This window comes from Ranitomeya imitator, chromosome 5 (genome assembly GCF_032444005.1).
Source record: "Ranitomeya imitator isolate aRanImi1 chromosome 5, aRanImi1.pri, whole genome shotgun sequence".
Taxonomy (NCBI): Eukaryota; Metazoa; Chordata; class Amphibia; order Anura; family Dendrobatidae; genus Ranitomeya; species Ranitomeya imitator.
This window is the reverse complement of record NC_091286.1, coordinates 184,287,146-184,302,675: the sequence shown is the minus strand read 5'-3', so window position 1 is coordinate 184,302,675 and position 15,530 is coordinate 184,287,146. Positions and strand designations below refer to the sequence as shown.

Sequence of the window (15,530 nt, the reverse complement as noted above, 5' to 3'; positions counted from 1 at the left end):
GATTCCAGACACTTTTGAGTTCAAAAAGTCAAGCGGTTCTGTTCTGAGTTCTGCCATGCGCCCAGACAGTAGTTTTCCCTACATATGGGGTGTTTGCATATGCATAAGAAATTGCCTATCACATTTAGGGGTCCATTTTCTCCTGTTAATTTCATGAAAATAAACAATTTGATGCTAAATAAAATTTTTGTGAAAAAAGTGAAATGTTAATTTTAAATGTTAATTTAAGAATGGTGTCACTTTGGAGTATTTTCTGTCATATAGATGCCCCAAAGTCTCTTGAAAAGTGACGTGGTCCCTAAAAACAGGTTTTATAAATTTTTTGGGAAAAATTAGGAATTGCTGATCAACTTTTAACCCTTTTAACTTCCTAACAATAAAAAACTACCTTATATACTCGAGTATAGTCCGAGTTTTTCAGCACTTTTTTTCTCTGAATCGGTGCAAGTTCCAGTGGTTACTCAACTACTACCTAGTTAATACCCATCATCGGATAGGTTAAGAAGCGCACACTGTAGGAGATCTTAAACCTTACTTATTTTTGAAAGTCATTACACTTGAGTTTTTAGTTGAAGAGGGTTTTCCAAAAATTATTATTTTTTCCTTTTATAACCTCGGCAAGCCTAAAAAAAAAAAAAAAAATCTTAGAAAGCCTCTTAATTTTTTGTAACTATTTTAAGCACAAAGTAGGTTTTATCTGAAAAGTTAGGTTTAAATGTTTTTTTTTTATCATTGGCTAATACATAGGTATTAACATTGCACACCCCAGATACATATAATGCACAAAAAACGTGTTCTTGGAAGTAATGTTCTTATTTTGACAAAAAAAAATCAAATTTCCTGTTGATTTTTAACATTTTACTGATAAAGGGGTAAATCAATTATGGCTACTCAGTACATCTATAATAAATATGTGTACTTCTGAAGCCATGCAGTAACTATGTACAAAGTTACTACAAGGGTCTACTGTTGCAGTGTTGTACAAGTAGCATTATAAGGATGATGATTCTATTACAATCAGAGTATGTCATTTTCTTCAGTTTTATAGATATCTTGACTCTTTATTTTTTTCTGACGAAGCTCCTCTCTAAAGTTGTAAGCGAATAAATCTGGATCCCGATCACACAGTTCTCTATAGGCATTACATAATCCTTGGAAATGCTTCATTGACAGTTCAGTAGGTCGCAATGTTGGTTCTACATCAGCTAACATCAGAATTTGTTCTGTAAGTTTTGTGCGTTGTTCTTCTGGGAATAACAATCTGCAAAAGAAGAATTTACAGAAAAATCTGGTTAATCTAATATATAAAGTTGAGTGTATGTGTGTGTACATGTATCGAGCCCACTCCACATAGCTACGCCCACTCCGCATAGCATAGCAGGTACAGGTCATACAGTGATATGAAAAAGTTTGGGCACCCCTATTAATCTTAAGCTTAATGTTTTATAAAAATAGTTTTATTTTGCAACAGCTATTTCAGTTTCATATATCTAATAACTGTTGGACACAGTAATGTTTCTGCCTTGAAATGAGGTTTATTGTACTAACAGAAAATGTGCAATCTGCATTCAAACAAAATTTGACAGGTGCATAAGTATGGGCACCCTTATTTTCTTGTTTTAAATACTCCTACCTACTTTTTACTGACTTACTAAAACACTTTTTTTGGTTTTCTAACCTCATTGAGCTTTGAACTTCATAGCCAGGTTTATGCAATCATGAGAAAAGCTACTTAAAGTGGCCACTTGCAAGTTGTTCTCCTGTTTGAATCTCCTCTGAAGAGTGGCATCATGGGCTCCTCAAAACAACTGTCTAATGATCTGAAAACAAAGATTATTCAACATAGTTGTTCAGGGGAAGGATACAAAAAGCTGTCTCAGAGATTTAACCTGTCAATTTCCACTGTGAGAAACATAGTAAGGAAATGGAAGAACACAGGTACAGTTCTTGTTAAGGCCAGAAGTGGCAGGCCAAGAAAAACATCAGAAAGGCAGAAGAAGAATGGTGAGATCAGTCAAGGACAATCCTCAGACCACCTCCAGAGAGCTGAAGACACAAAAGAGAATAGTAAAACCAAAAACACTCAGTTTGAAAAAATGTTGCAGTAATCCGCAAGTGCTAGTAAAAGATGTAAATAACAGGGTATTTGGTTGAAACGTTTTTTGCAAAAAATGTATACTAAGCTGCTCTACCAATCTTCACGGTATACCCTTATCAGAGCAGTCCTAACTAATGTATGCAATCCCTATCTGATGTATTTAAAAACCTGATCATCTGTATATAACCTGTGTGAACAGGGTTCAGAGAGGAAAAATCCATGTGTGCATACAGGGTAGAACAGCTATTGTGCAGATAGCCCAAGAGGAGTGGTGGAACTCCCCAGTCTTGTAGACACAAGAAAACAATTATGGAAACAGGAACACATGGGCTACTTGCACAGTGAACAAGTCTGTATGATCATGTTCACACACCACCAAGAAACCTGAAGACACAAAAGAGAATAGTAAAACCAAAAACACTCAGTTTGAAAAAATGTTGCAGTAATCCGCAAGTGCTAGTAAAAGATGTAAAAAACAGGGTATTTGGTTGACACGTTTTTTGCAAAAAATGTATACTAAGCTGCTCTACCAATCTTCACGGTATACCCTTATCAGAGCAGTCCTAACTAATGTATGCAATCCCTATCTGATGTATTTAAAAACCTGATCATCTGTATATAACCTGTGTGAACAGGGTTCAGAGAGGAAAAATCCATGTGTGCATACAGGGTAGAACAGCTATTGTGCAGATAGCCCAAGAGGAGTGGTGGAACTCCCCAGTCTTGTAGACACAAGAAAACAATTATGGAAACAGGAACACATGGGCTACTTGCACAGTGAACAAGTCTGTATGATCATGTTCACACACCACCAAGAAACCTGAAGACACAAAAGAGAATAGTAAAACCAAAAACACTCAGTTTGAAAAAATGTTGCAGTAATCCGCAAGTGCTAGTAAAAGATGTAAAAAACAGGGTATTTGGTTGATACGTTTTTTGCAAAAAATGTATACTAAGCTGCTCTACCAATCTTCACGGTATACCCTTATCAGAGCAGTCCTAACTAATGTATGCAATCCCTATCTGATGTATTTAAAAACCTGATCATCTGTATATAACCTGTGTGAACAGGGTTCAGAGAGGAAAAATCCATGTGTGCATACAGGGTAGAACAGCTATTGTGCAGATAGCCCAAGAGGAGTGGTGGAACTCCCCAGTCTTGTAGACACAAGAAAACAATTATGGAAACAGGAACACATGGGCTACTTGCACAGTGAACAAGTCTGTATGATCATGTTCACACACCACCAAGAAACCTGAAGACACAAAAGAGAATAGTAAAACCAAAAACACTCAGTTTGAAAAAATGTTGCAGTAATCCGCAAGTGCTAGTAAAAGATGTAAAAAACAGGGTATTTGGTTGATACGTTTTTTGCAAAAAATGTATACTAAGCTGCTCTACCAATCTTCACGGTATACCCTTATCAGAGCAGTCCTAACTAATGTATGCAATCCCTATCTGATGTATTTAAAAACCTGATCATCTGTATATAACCTGTGTGAACAGGGTTCAGAGAGGAAAAATCCATGTGTGCATACAGGGTAGAACAGCTATTGTGCAGATAGCCCAAGAGGAGTGGTGGAACTCCCCAGTCTTGTAGACACAAGAAAACAATTATGGAAACAGGAACACATGGGCTACTTGCACAGTGAACAAGTCTGTATGATCATGTTCACACACCACCAAGAAACCTGAAGACACAAAAGAGAATAGTAAAACCAAAAACACTCAGTTTGAAAAAATGTTGCAGTAATCCGCAAGTGCTAGTAAAAGATGTAAAAAACAGGGTATTTGGTTGATACGTTTTTTGCAAAAAATGTATACTAAGCTGCTCTACCAATCTTCACGGTATACCCTTATCAGAGCAGTCCTAACTAATGTATGCAATCCCTATCTGATGTATTTAAAAACCTGATCATCTGTATATAACCTGTGTGAACAGGGTTCAGAGAGGAAAAATCCATGTGTGCATACAGGGTAGAACAGCTATTGTGCAGATAGCCCAAGAGGAGTGGTGGAACTCCCCAGTCTTGTAGACACAAGAAAACAATTATGGAAACAGGAACACATGGGCTACTTGCACAGTGAACAAGTCTGTATGATCATGTTCACACACCACCAAGAAACCTGAAGACACAAAAGAGAATAGTAAAACCAAAAACACTCAGTTTGAAAAAATGTTGCAGTAATCCGCAAGTGCTAGTAAAAGATGTAAAAAACAGGGTATTTGGTTGATACGTTTTTTGCAAAAAATGTATACTAAGCTGCTCTACCAATCTTCACGGTATACCCTTATCAGAGCAGTCCTAACTAATGTATGCAATCCCTATCTGATGTATTTAAAAACCTGATCATCTGTATATAACCTGTGTGAACAGGGTTCAGAGAGGAAAAATCCATGTGTGCATACAGGGTAGAACAGCTATTGTGCAGATAGCCCAAGAGGAGTGGTGGAACTCCCCAGTCTTGTAGACACAAGAAAACAATTATGGAAACAGGAACACATGGGCTACTTGCACAGTGAACAAGTCTGTATGATCATGTTCACACACCACCAAGAAACCTGAAGACACAAAAGAGAATAGTAAAACCAAAAACACTCAGTTTGAAAAAATGTTGCAGTAATCCGCAAGTGCTAGTAAAAGATGTAAAAAACAGGGTATTTGGTTGATACGTTTTTTGCAAAAAATGTATACTAAGCTGCTCTACCAATCTTCACGGTATACCCTTATCAGAGCAGTCCTAACTAATGTATGCAATCCCTATCTGATGTATTTAAAAACCTGATCATCTGTATATAACCTGTGTGAACAGGGTTCAGAGAGGAAAAATCCATGTGTGCATACAGGGTAGAACAGCTATTGTGCAGATAGCCCAAGAGGAGTGGTGGAACTCCCCAGTCTTGTAGACACAAGAAAACAATTATGGAAACAGGAACACATGGGCTACTTGCACAGTGAACAAGTCTGTATGATCATGTTCACACACCACCAAGAAACCTGAAGACACAAAAGAGAATAGTAAAACCAAAAACACTCAGTTTGAAAAAATGTTGCAGTAATCCGCAAGTGCTAGTAAAAGATGTAAAAAACAGGGTATTTGGTTGATACGTTTTTTGCAAAAAATGTATACTAAGCTGCTCTACCAATCTTCACGGTATACCCTTATCAGAGCAGTCCTAACTAATGTATGCAATCCCTATCTGATGTATTTAAAAACCTGATCATCTGTATATAACCTGTGTGAACAGGGTTCAGAGAGGAAAAATCCATGTGTGCATACAGGGTAGAACAGCTATTGTGCAGATAGCCCAAGAGGAGTGGTGGAACTCCCCAGTCTTGTAGACACAAGAAAACAATTATGGAAACAGGAACACATGGGCTACTTGCACAGTGAACAAGTCTGTATGATCATGTTCACACACCACCAAGAAACCTGAAGACACAAAAGAGAATAGTAAAACCAAAAACACTCAGTTTGAAAAAATGTTGCAGTAATCCGCAAGTGCTAGTAAAAGATGTAAAAAACAGGGTATTTGGTTGATACGTTTTTTGCAAAAAATGTATACTAAGCTGCTCTACCAATCTTCACGGTATACCCTTATCAGAGCAGTCCTAACTAATGTATGCAATCCCTATCTGATGTATTTAAAAACCTGATCATCTGTATATAACCTGTGTGAACAGGGTTCAGAGAGGAAAAATCCATGTGTGCATACAGGGTAGAACAGCTATTGTGCAGATAGCCCAAGAGGAGTGGTGGAACTCCCCAGTCTTGTAGACACAAGAAAACAATTATGGAAACAGGAACACATGGGCTACTTGCACAGTGAACAAGTCTGTATGATCATGTTCACACACCACCAAGAAACCTGAAGACACAAAAGAGAATAGTAAAACCAAAAACACTCAGTTTGAAAAAATGTTGCAGTAATCCGCAAGTGCTAGTAAAAGATGTAAAAAACAGGGTATTTGGTTGATACGCCCATGTGTTCCTGTTTCCACCTCCAGAGAGCTGCAGTATCAACTTGCTGCAGATGCTGTCACTGTGCATCGGTCAACTATAAAACGCACTTTGCACAAGGAGAAGCTTTATGGGAGAGTGATGCGAAAGAAGCAGCTTCTGCAAGCATGCCACAAACAGAGTCGGCTGAGGTATGCAAAAGCACATTTGGAGAAGCCAATTTCTTTTTGGAAGAAGGTCCTGTGGACTGATGAAACCAAGATTGAGTTGGTTGGTCATACAAAAAGCCAAAAAAACACAGCATTCCAAGAAAAACACTTGCTACCCACAGTAAAATTTGGTGGAGGTTCCATCATGCTTTGGGGCTGTGTGGCCAATGCCAGCAAGGGGAATCTAGTTTAAGTTGAGGGACGCATGGATTCCTCTCAGTATCAGCAGATTCTTGACAATAATGTTCATGAATCAGTGACAAAATTGAAGTTACACAGGGGATGGATCTTTCAGCAAGACAATGATCCAAAACACCGCTCCAAATCTACTCAGGCATTTATGCAGAGGAACAATTACACTGTTCTGGAATGGCCATCCCAGTCCCCAGACCTGAATATCATTGAACATCTGTGGGATCATTTGAAGAGGGCTGTCCATGCTCGGCGACCATCAAACTTAACTGAACTGGAATTGTTTTGTAAAGCGGAATATTCAAAAATACCTTCATCCAGGATCCAGGAACTCATTAAAAGCTACAGGAAGCGACTAGAGGTTGTTATTTTTGCAAAAGGAGGATCTACTAAATATTAATGTCACTTTTCTGGTGGGGTGCCCATACTTATGCACCTGTCAAATCTTGTTTGAATGCAGATTGCACATTTTCTGCTAGTACAATAAACCTCATTTCAAGGCAGAAACATTACTGTGTCCAACAGTTATTAGATATATGAAACTGAAATAGCTGTTGCAAAAAAACAATTTTTATAAAACATTAAGCTTAAGATTAATAGGGGTGCCCAAACTTTTTCATATGATGTGAGGGGCAACATGAGAGATGTCAGGGGGAAAATGAGAGAAGTGAGGTGCTGCTGCAGTATGAGGCTGTGTATAGAAAAGAATGAGGCGCTGCAGGTGGTGGCTGTTAGTGATGAGCAAGCATGCTCGCCACTACTCGGTACTCGCCCGAGTATCACGGTACTCGGTGTACTCAGCGAGCTTTCCGCCTTTACATTTTGGCGTATTTTAGAGCGCCAATGAACATGCAATACCAGACATTTTTTTGAGCAAGAATCGGTAACAACTGAAGTGGGTTCTACTTCTCAGAATGAATATTATAATCTTACATTTAATGAACAATGTGCACTAAAAAGGTTAAATGATCTAAATATGCTTAGTGTATCTATTCATAAAGATGTAAATCAAGCAAAACATTTAAAGACAAAAAATCCATTGTTCTACCCTATCCAATCGAGAGTTGATTGTATGGACAGATTTCAAGCTGTTATTGAACGTGAATTGAGATCTCTAGATATGTCTGTTCAACAAAAATTAGAAATATGGAAGAAATAACTATAAAAAAGCGGATAAGGGTTGCTTACTTGTGGTTATGGACATATCTACATATTAAGATCAAATAAATTGCTTGTTGAATGATAGAGCCTACAGTTTCCTTTAAAAATGAATTATTCCATTTGGTGGATGATAGTGTAGCATTGAGTATAACTAAAACGCAGATGGAATATCTGAAAATTAACCATCCTGTTATACCTACAATGTATGGTTTACCTAAAGTCCACAAAGAGATTTCACCTCCTCCGATGCGTCCTATTATATCTGGGATGGGTTCCCTTATGGAACATCTAAGTCAATGGATAGACTCTTTGTTGCAGCCTTTAGTCATGAGAGTCCCAGGATTTCTTAGAGACTCTAAAGATGTATTGCATCAATTATCTAATACTATATGGAGGGATAATTTTCATTGGATAGGCTGTGATGTCATTTCTCTTTATACATGTATACCACAGAATGTCATTATTCAAGCGCTGGAATTTCATCTGCACAAATATAGCAATTATACTAGTGATCTGTGTAATTTCATTATGCAAGCTATATATTTTTTAATGACTCACAACTATTTTTCCTTTGATCAACAGTTTTTTCTCCAATGCAAGGGAGTTTCCATGGGAGGTAAACACTCACCCTCCGTGGCCAATTTGGCTTTGTCCTATTGGGAGGAATTGATTCTGTATTCTGATGATAATCCGTTTTTGCTGGACATATTCTGGTATGGCAGATACATCGACGATATGCTCCTCATTTGGAGTGGCGATGTGTCTGCCATACCAGAACTTTTGAGTTATTTTAACTCTAACAAATTCAATCTTCGTTTCACATGTAGCACTGATTTTCATGTGAATTCTTTTTTGGACTTGACTCTACGTGGTACTGTGGGTGATGTGATTACCACTTCCACATATTGTAAATCACTATCAGGTAACAGCATTTTACACGCTTCCAGCAGTCATCCGAGACACACCATCAAATTAATACCAGTAGGTGAATTAACTAGGATCACCAGAAACTGTAACGATGCCACTATTCTTAGGCAGGAAATTGATTCATGTTGTGAGAGATTGGGAAAGGGGTTATTCTAACTGGTCCCTTGATAGAGCAAAGAATATTGTTAAACTGAAAAAACGGTGTGATATGTTGATGCCAAGAGACAAAATTAATAATGGTAGTGAGAATCAGAAAATAATTTGTTCTGTGAAATACAGTTCTCAATACAATAGTATAAAGTCTCTTATTTTAAAAAATATTCCTATTTTATACGAAGATGAGATTTTATCTACTATTTTATCTTCAGGATGTCAAGTGGTAGGAAATAAAGCCACAACCTTATCTGACATTCTTTCCCCAAGTTTTTTCAATTCTGGCAACACTTCTTGTACCTGGTTGCATCACACTGGTTTTTACCGCTGCGATGCTTCTAGATGCAGAACTTGTGTTCATTCTATTATTGCACATTCTTTCCATGATAGTGGCAATAGACAAGAATTTAAGATACAACAGCTGATTAACTGTAATAGTAAAAATGTGGTGTATATGATCACATGCATAAAATGCAATTTGAGCTATATAGGATGCACTACTTGTATGCTTAAAATCCGCATCTCAGAGCATATTACTGATATTCTTGTTTTCACTAATAGTAATCGTTCTATGTCTCATGCATCTAAGCATTTTGTTACCTGTCATCAGAGGAGTACGGCATTCTTACGGGTTATCGGCATTGAGAAACTTACGCTGTCAGCCAGAGGAGGAGACTTCAAAAGACGCTTAACCCCGTAGTGACAGAGCAATATTGGTACTTAATGACCGAGCCAATTTTTACAATTCTGACCACTGTCACTTTATGAGGTTATAACTCGGGAACGCTTCAACGCATCCTGCTGATTCAGAGAATGTTTTTTCGTGACATATTGTACTTCATGTTAGTGGTAACATTTCTTCGATATTACTTGCGGTGATTTTTTTTTTTTAAGAAAAAGAAAATTTGGCGAAAATTTTGAAAATTTAGCAATTTTCAAACTTTGAATTTTTATGCCCTTACATCAGAGAGATATGTCACACAAAATGGTCAATAAATAACATTTCCCATATGTCTACTTTACATTAGCACAATTTTGGAAACTTTTTTTTATTAGGGAGTTATAAAGTATATAAAGTAGAGCCTAAAAAAATTAAAAATCATTTTTTTTTCACAAAAATGATTTTTCACCCCCATTTTTTTATTTTCCCAATGGTAGCAAGAGAAATTGGACCCCAAAAGTTGCTGTGCAATTTGTACTATGTCGATACCCCGTATGTGGGGGTAAACCTCTGTTTGGGTGCAAAGTGGAGCTCAGAAGGGAAGGAGCGCCATTTGACTTTTTCAACACAGAATTCCCTGGAATTGAGATCGGATACCATGTCGCGTTTGGAGAGCCGCTGATGTGCCTAAACAGTGGAAACCCCCCACAAGTGACCTTATTTGGGAAACTAAACCCCCTAAGGAACTTATCTAGGTGTGTGGTCAACACTTTGAACCCCCAAGTGCTTCACACAAGTTTATAACATAGAGCCGAAAAAATTAAAAATCATTTTTTTTCACAAAAATGATCTTTTCACCCCCAATTCTTTATTTTCCCAAGGGTAGCAAGCAAAATTGGACCCCAAAAGTTGTTGTGCAATTTGTCCTGAGTATGTCGATACCCTGTATGTGGGGGTAAACCTCTGTTTGGGCGCACAGTGGAGCTCAGAAGGGAAGGGTTTGACTTTTTAATCTCTTAAAGGGAAGGTGCCACCAGTTTTTTTGTATTTTGTTTTTTTGTGAAATTAAGCTTAAAATAGTAATTAAAATGTATTAATGCAATGTTTGCACTGTTTGCAAACATTTCTATATGAAAAATATTATATATTTTTCTACAAATATACATATTTACCACTAGGGGGAGCATTTTCCGTTTTAGACCTCAAGCAGCTATAGTAAGATTTAGCAGCTCTGCCCCAGGGATATTAGACCACCCAAAAGGGGAGGGAAATGGTGATGTCAGCAGTTACTGCCCCAACAGTAAGAATGAAGAGCAGCATCACAGGGCAGCACCATTTTGTGTGTGACTGCCCTGTGATCTGCTATCACCAGCAGTTACTGCATCAGAGGCACAGCTTGTTTACACAGGAGCAGAACACAGTGGGCTCAGCAGCATCTGGACCCAAGAAGAGTGAAGACATGTGGTGTGCATGGAGCAGCATTGGGAGCTGTCTGGGAGCTCCAGCTCTGCAGTGAATAGCCAGGCATTATGGAGGGAGGGGAGAGATGCATTGTATGGCTAAGGCCGGGGTCACACTAGACCGCAATACGGACGAGTGCAATGCGATAAAAAATCGCATAGCGCTCGTCCCAATGTTAATCTATGGGGCAGCTCCCATCATCCGATATTTTCTCGGCCGTATTCCGGATCCGAGTGAAATCGCAGCATGCTGCAATTCTCAGCGTATCTCGGCCGAGAATCGCCAATGAAAGTCTATGGGGGTGAGAAAAAATAGCACAGCACACGGACCATCAGTGTGACGTGCGAGAAATTCTCAGGCATTGTGCAGGTGACAGGAAAGGCTCAGCCATTATTTGCTCATTTTGCAAGTGTGTGAGAAAATCTCACCATACGGATGCCATACGGATGTCACACGGATCATTGGATGCGAGAAAATCGCATCCTCGCACTGCACACGGATCACTGTTTTGGTAACATTTGTGCGATTCTCGTCCATCAAAAACGGACCTTTTTTTATACGTTGTGTGTGTCCCCGGCCTAAGAGTGACTGATGGGAGAGAAAGAGACGTGAAGTATGATGAGTGAGACACATATGGAGTGTGATGGGGAGATACACATTGAGGCTGTGTGCACACGTTCAGGATTTTTCGCATTTTTTTGCGTTTGTTCGCTATAAAAATGTGATAAAAACAATTTAAAAATGCATACATCATTTATAATGCATTCCGCATTTTTTGTGCATATGTTGCGTTTTTTCTGGGGGAAAAACACATCGCAGTAAAAAACGCAACATGTTCTGCGCATGTCGTGTCTCCTCCTTTGATGTGGGCTCCGGCGGTGAGCCCACATCAAAGTCACGACATGTCGGCTGTTTTGTACAGCTGACATGTGCGCGCAATAGCGGCAGGTGAAATCGCAATTCACCCACCGCTATTAACCTGTTAAATGCCGCTGTCAAATGCTGACAGCGGCATTTAACTACCGCTTCCAGCCGCGCGGCCAGAAATTAGCGCATCGTCCACCCCGTCACATGATCGGGGGTCAGCGATACGTCAGAATGGTATCCATAGAGGTCCTTGAGACCTCTATAGTTACTGATGCCGGCCTGCTGTGAGCGCCCCCCTGTGGTCGGCGCTCATAGCAAGCCTGTAATTCAGCTACGGAGCAGCAATCTGATGATCGCTGCTATGTAGCTGAGCCGATCGAGTTGTGCCAGCTTCTAGTTTCCCATGGAGGCTATTGATGCATGGCAAATGTAAAAAAAACTGTTTTTAAAAATATGAAAAAAAATAAAAATTTAAGTTTAAATCACCCCCCTTTTGCCCCATCAAAAATAAAACAATAAAAAAATCAAACCTACACATATTTAGTATCGCCGCGTTCAGAATCGCCCAATCTGTCAATAAAAAAAACATGACTGACATGTGCCCGCAATAGCGGCGGGTGAGATCGCGATTCAACCGTTCCTCTGTATGTGTTTTCCGTCCGGCGGAAACAGCTGTTTTGACGGATCCTGCAAAAAACGGATGAAACGTGTGGCCATCCGGCGCTAATACAACTCAATGAGAAAATAACGGATCCGGCGAAAAAAAACTTATCTGGCAGAAAAAAAAGTAAATTGTGGAAAAAAAACGGATCTGGCATGAAAAAACGGATCCGGCGGAAAAAACTGATCTGGCAGAAAAAAAAGGAACTTGTGGAAAAAAATGGATCCGGCGGAAAAAAACGGATTAGGCGGGAAAAAAAGGATCCGATGGAAAAAAAACTGATCTGACAGAAAAAAAAGTAAATTGTGGAAAAAAACGGATCAGGCGGGAAAAAAAGGATCCGATGGAAAAAACTGATCTGGCAGAGAAAAAAGAAAATTGTGGAAAAAAACGGATCAGGCGGGAAAAAAAGGATCCGATGGAAAAAACTGATCTGGCAGAGAAAAAAGAAAATTGTGGAAAAAAACGGATCTGGCGGGAAAAAACGGATCAGGCGGGAAAAAAAAGGATCCGATGGAAAAAAAACTGATCTGACAGAAAAAAAAGGAAATTGTGGAAAAAAACGGATCAGGCGGGAAAAAAAGGATCCGATGGAAAAAAAACCTGATCTGGCAGAAAAAAAAGGAAATTGTGGAAAAAACGGATCCGGCGGGAAAAAACGGATCCGGCGGGATTTAACGGATCCAGCAGGAAAAAATGGATCCGGCGGGAAAAAACGGATCCGGCGGAAAAAAACGGATCCGGCGGGAAAAAATGGATCCGGTGGAAAAAACGGATCTGGCGGAAAAAAACAGATTCTGCAAATGTGCTCGCAGGATGCGTTTTTTTCCCATAAACTTGTATTAGCGACAGATCGTGACGGATGGCCACACGTCGCGTGGTCGCGTCCGTCGTGCAACGGATCCGTCGTGTTTTGGCGGACCGTCGGCACGAAAAAACGTTCAAGTGAACTTTTTTTGTCCAGCGCGTCCGCCATTTTCTACCGCGCATGCGCTGCCAAAACTCTGCCCCCTCCTTCCAGACTTCAGAATGGGCAGTGGATGTGTTGAAAAACTGCATCCGCTGCCCACGTCGGGCACAAATTTCACAACGTGCGTCGGTACGTCAGCCCGACGCATAGCGACGGACTCGTACCGACGCAAGTGTGAAAGAGGCCTTTATGAGGGTTGAATTAAAAAAAAACAAAAAAAACCACGCGGGCGCCCGTGCAATTTTCTGTGCCAGAGGGGGGAAGCCAACGGCCAGGGGCCAATATCTGTAGCCTGCTATGAATATCAGCCCGCAGCTGTCTGCATAGCCTTTACTGGCTATTAAAATAGGGGGACCCCCCAAAAAAAAATTGCGTGGGGTCCCCCTATATTTTATAGCCAGAAAGGCTACGCAGACAGCTGCAGGCTGATATTCATAGCCTAGAGAGGGGCCATGGATATTGCCCCCCCCCCGGCCCGGGCTACAAATACCAGTCCGCAGCCGCCCCAGAAATTGCGCCAATTCCGGCACTTAGCCCCTCTCTTCCCACTCCTGTGTAGCGGTGGGATATGGGGTAATAAGGGGTTAATGTCACCTTGCTATTGTAAGGTGACATTAAGCCGGGTTAATAACCGAGAGGCGTCAATAAGACGCCTATCCGTTATTAATCCAATAGTAAGAAAGGGTTAAAAAAAACACGCACACATTTGGAAAAAAGTATTTTAATATTCTTCATTTCACCATACTTACCATACTTCAGCGCCTGCAAAAAACGTAAAATAATAAACCGTATACTACCTGTCCGCCGTAGTCCAATTAATATCGAGTGTCCCACGACGATCTCCCTATAGAACAGTGACATCGGGTGATGTCACTGCTCTATAGGACCCTCAGTGACACACTGACCGGAGACAATGGTTCCTGTAATGCATCACTGAGGTTACCTTAGGACAAGGTCTCACTTTATGGCAATTGCTGCCTGGGAAAAATTCTCGTACAGCAATGGCATAAAGTGAGACTAGGGACTTTTTTTTTTACAGTGGCGGGGGAATACAGTGGTGGAAGGATACCTTCCTGCTGTCATTGTGTTCCTGGAGCCCCTAGATAGCAGTCGCATTATCTGATGCTGCTGCTCTCCACGGGAGATCGCCGTGGGACACTCATGGATTTCTGCGGACAGGGAGTATATTGGTTGTTTGTTTTTTTAATATTTTTTTTACAGATGACACTGGCTTCGGGGAACAAAGTGACAAGTAATGGTGAGTATGAAATCTATGTTTAATGTACTGTATGTCATGTATGTATTGTATGAATGTATTGTATGTAGCATGTATGTAGCATGTATGTATGGAGTATTTTTTTTTTTTCATTCAACACATTAGCCGGATGATGGGACTATTACTGTCCCATAATTGGCTAATGTGTCAATCACTGTCATTGTAGCAGGCATCGTCCGATGGGACTTGTAGTCCCATCGGACGATGCTTGCATACACGCACAGAGATCCCCCCACGCCGCAGAGACCCCCCCACGCCGCACAGAGAAGAGAGATCCCCCACGCCGCACAGAGACCCCCCATGCCGCAGAGACCCCCCCACGCCGCACAGAGAAGAGAGATCCCCCACGCCGCACAAAGACCCCCCACGCCGCAGAGACCCCCCCACGCCGCACAGACTCCCCCACGCTGCACAGAGAGGGAGAGCGACACAGGGGGAGAGTGCAGTTTACCGGAGATCACTGGGACTCTGTGCAAGTGGGGAGGCGGAGACAGAGCAGGGGGAAGCACACAGGGCAGAGTGTGAGAGCAGAGGATGTCTGCCCAGAACCTGCAGTGCCTGGAGTACAGAGGAGAAGTGAGGGCTTCTTCTCTCCTGTGATAGAGAGCAAGTGGAGCTCGGCAGATAGCACAGGGCTCTAATAAAATGGCAGCTAGTCACACCTACAGCAGTGAGTTGTGCAGCCCACAGAGGCGTGCCCAGCTCACTGCTAATGCTGCTGCAATGTTACAGATAGGGTCCGAGCCGGTCTATTATCTCCTATGTCCATGGGGTGCCGTAATCTGACACTGATAGTGACGTACTACTGCTGCAAAACCAAGATGTCAGCCCCCAGTGCATTCTTTCTACTCATATATCACACGAAATCTGTTTTACATGCATTCAAATCTGGGTTATAACAGCATGTTATGCTACATTACATTGATTAAT

At 40.7% G+C, this 15,530-nt stretch overlaps 1 protein-coding gene across 5 annotated transcripts in view; it reads right to left on the bottom strand.

The window, feature by feature from the left end:
* Positions 1-666: 666 nt before the first annotated feature.
* Positions 667-15,530, bottom strand: part of TFB1M (transcription factor B1, mitochondrial) — a 396,419-nt gene continuing 381,555 nt past the window's right edge. For 2 of the 5 annotated variants that reach the window (XM_069769400.1, XM_069769399.1), the window contains one exon: positions 853-1,261. Coding sequence is in view for 4 of the 5 variants with exons in the window: in XM_069769399.1 (XP_069625500.1) it covers positions 1,018-1,261 (244 nt within the window). In the remaining variant the exon portion in view is untranslated. Of the gene's footprint in view, positions 1,262-15,530 lie in introns of all 5 variants that reach the window. The other 3 variants (XM_069769397.1, XM_069769396.1, XM_069769398.1) reach the window with 3 other exon arrangements.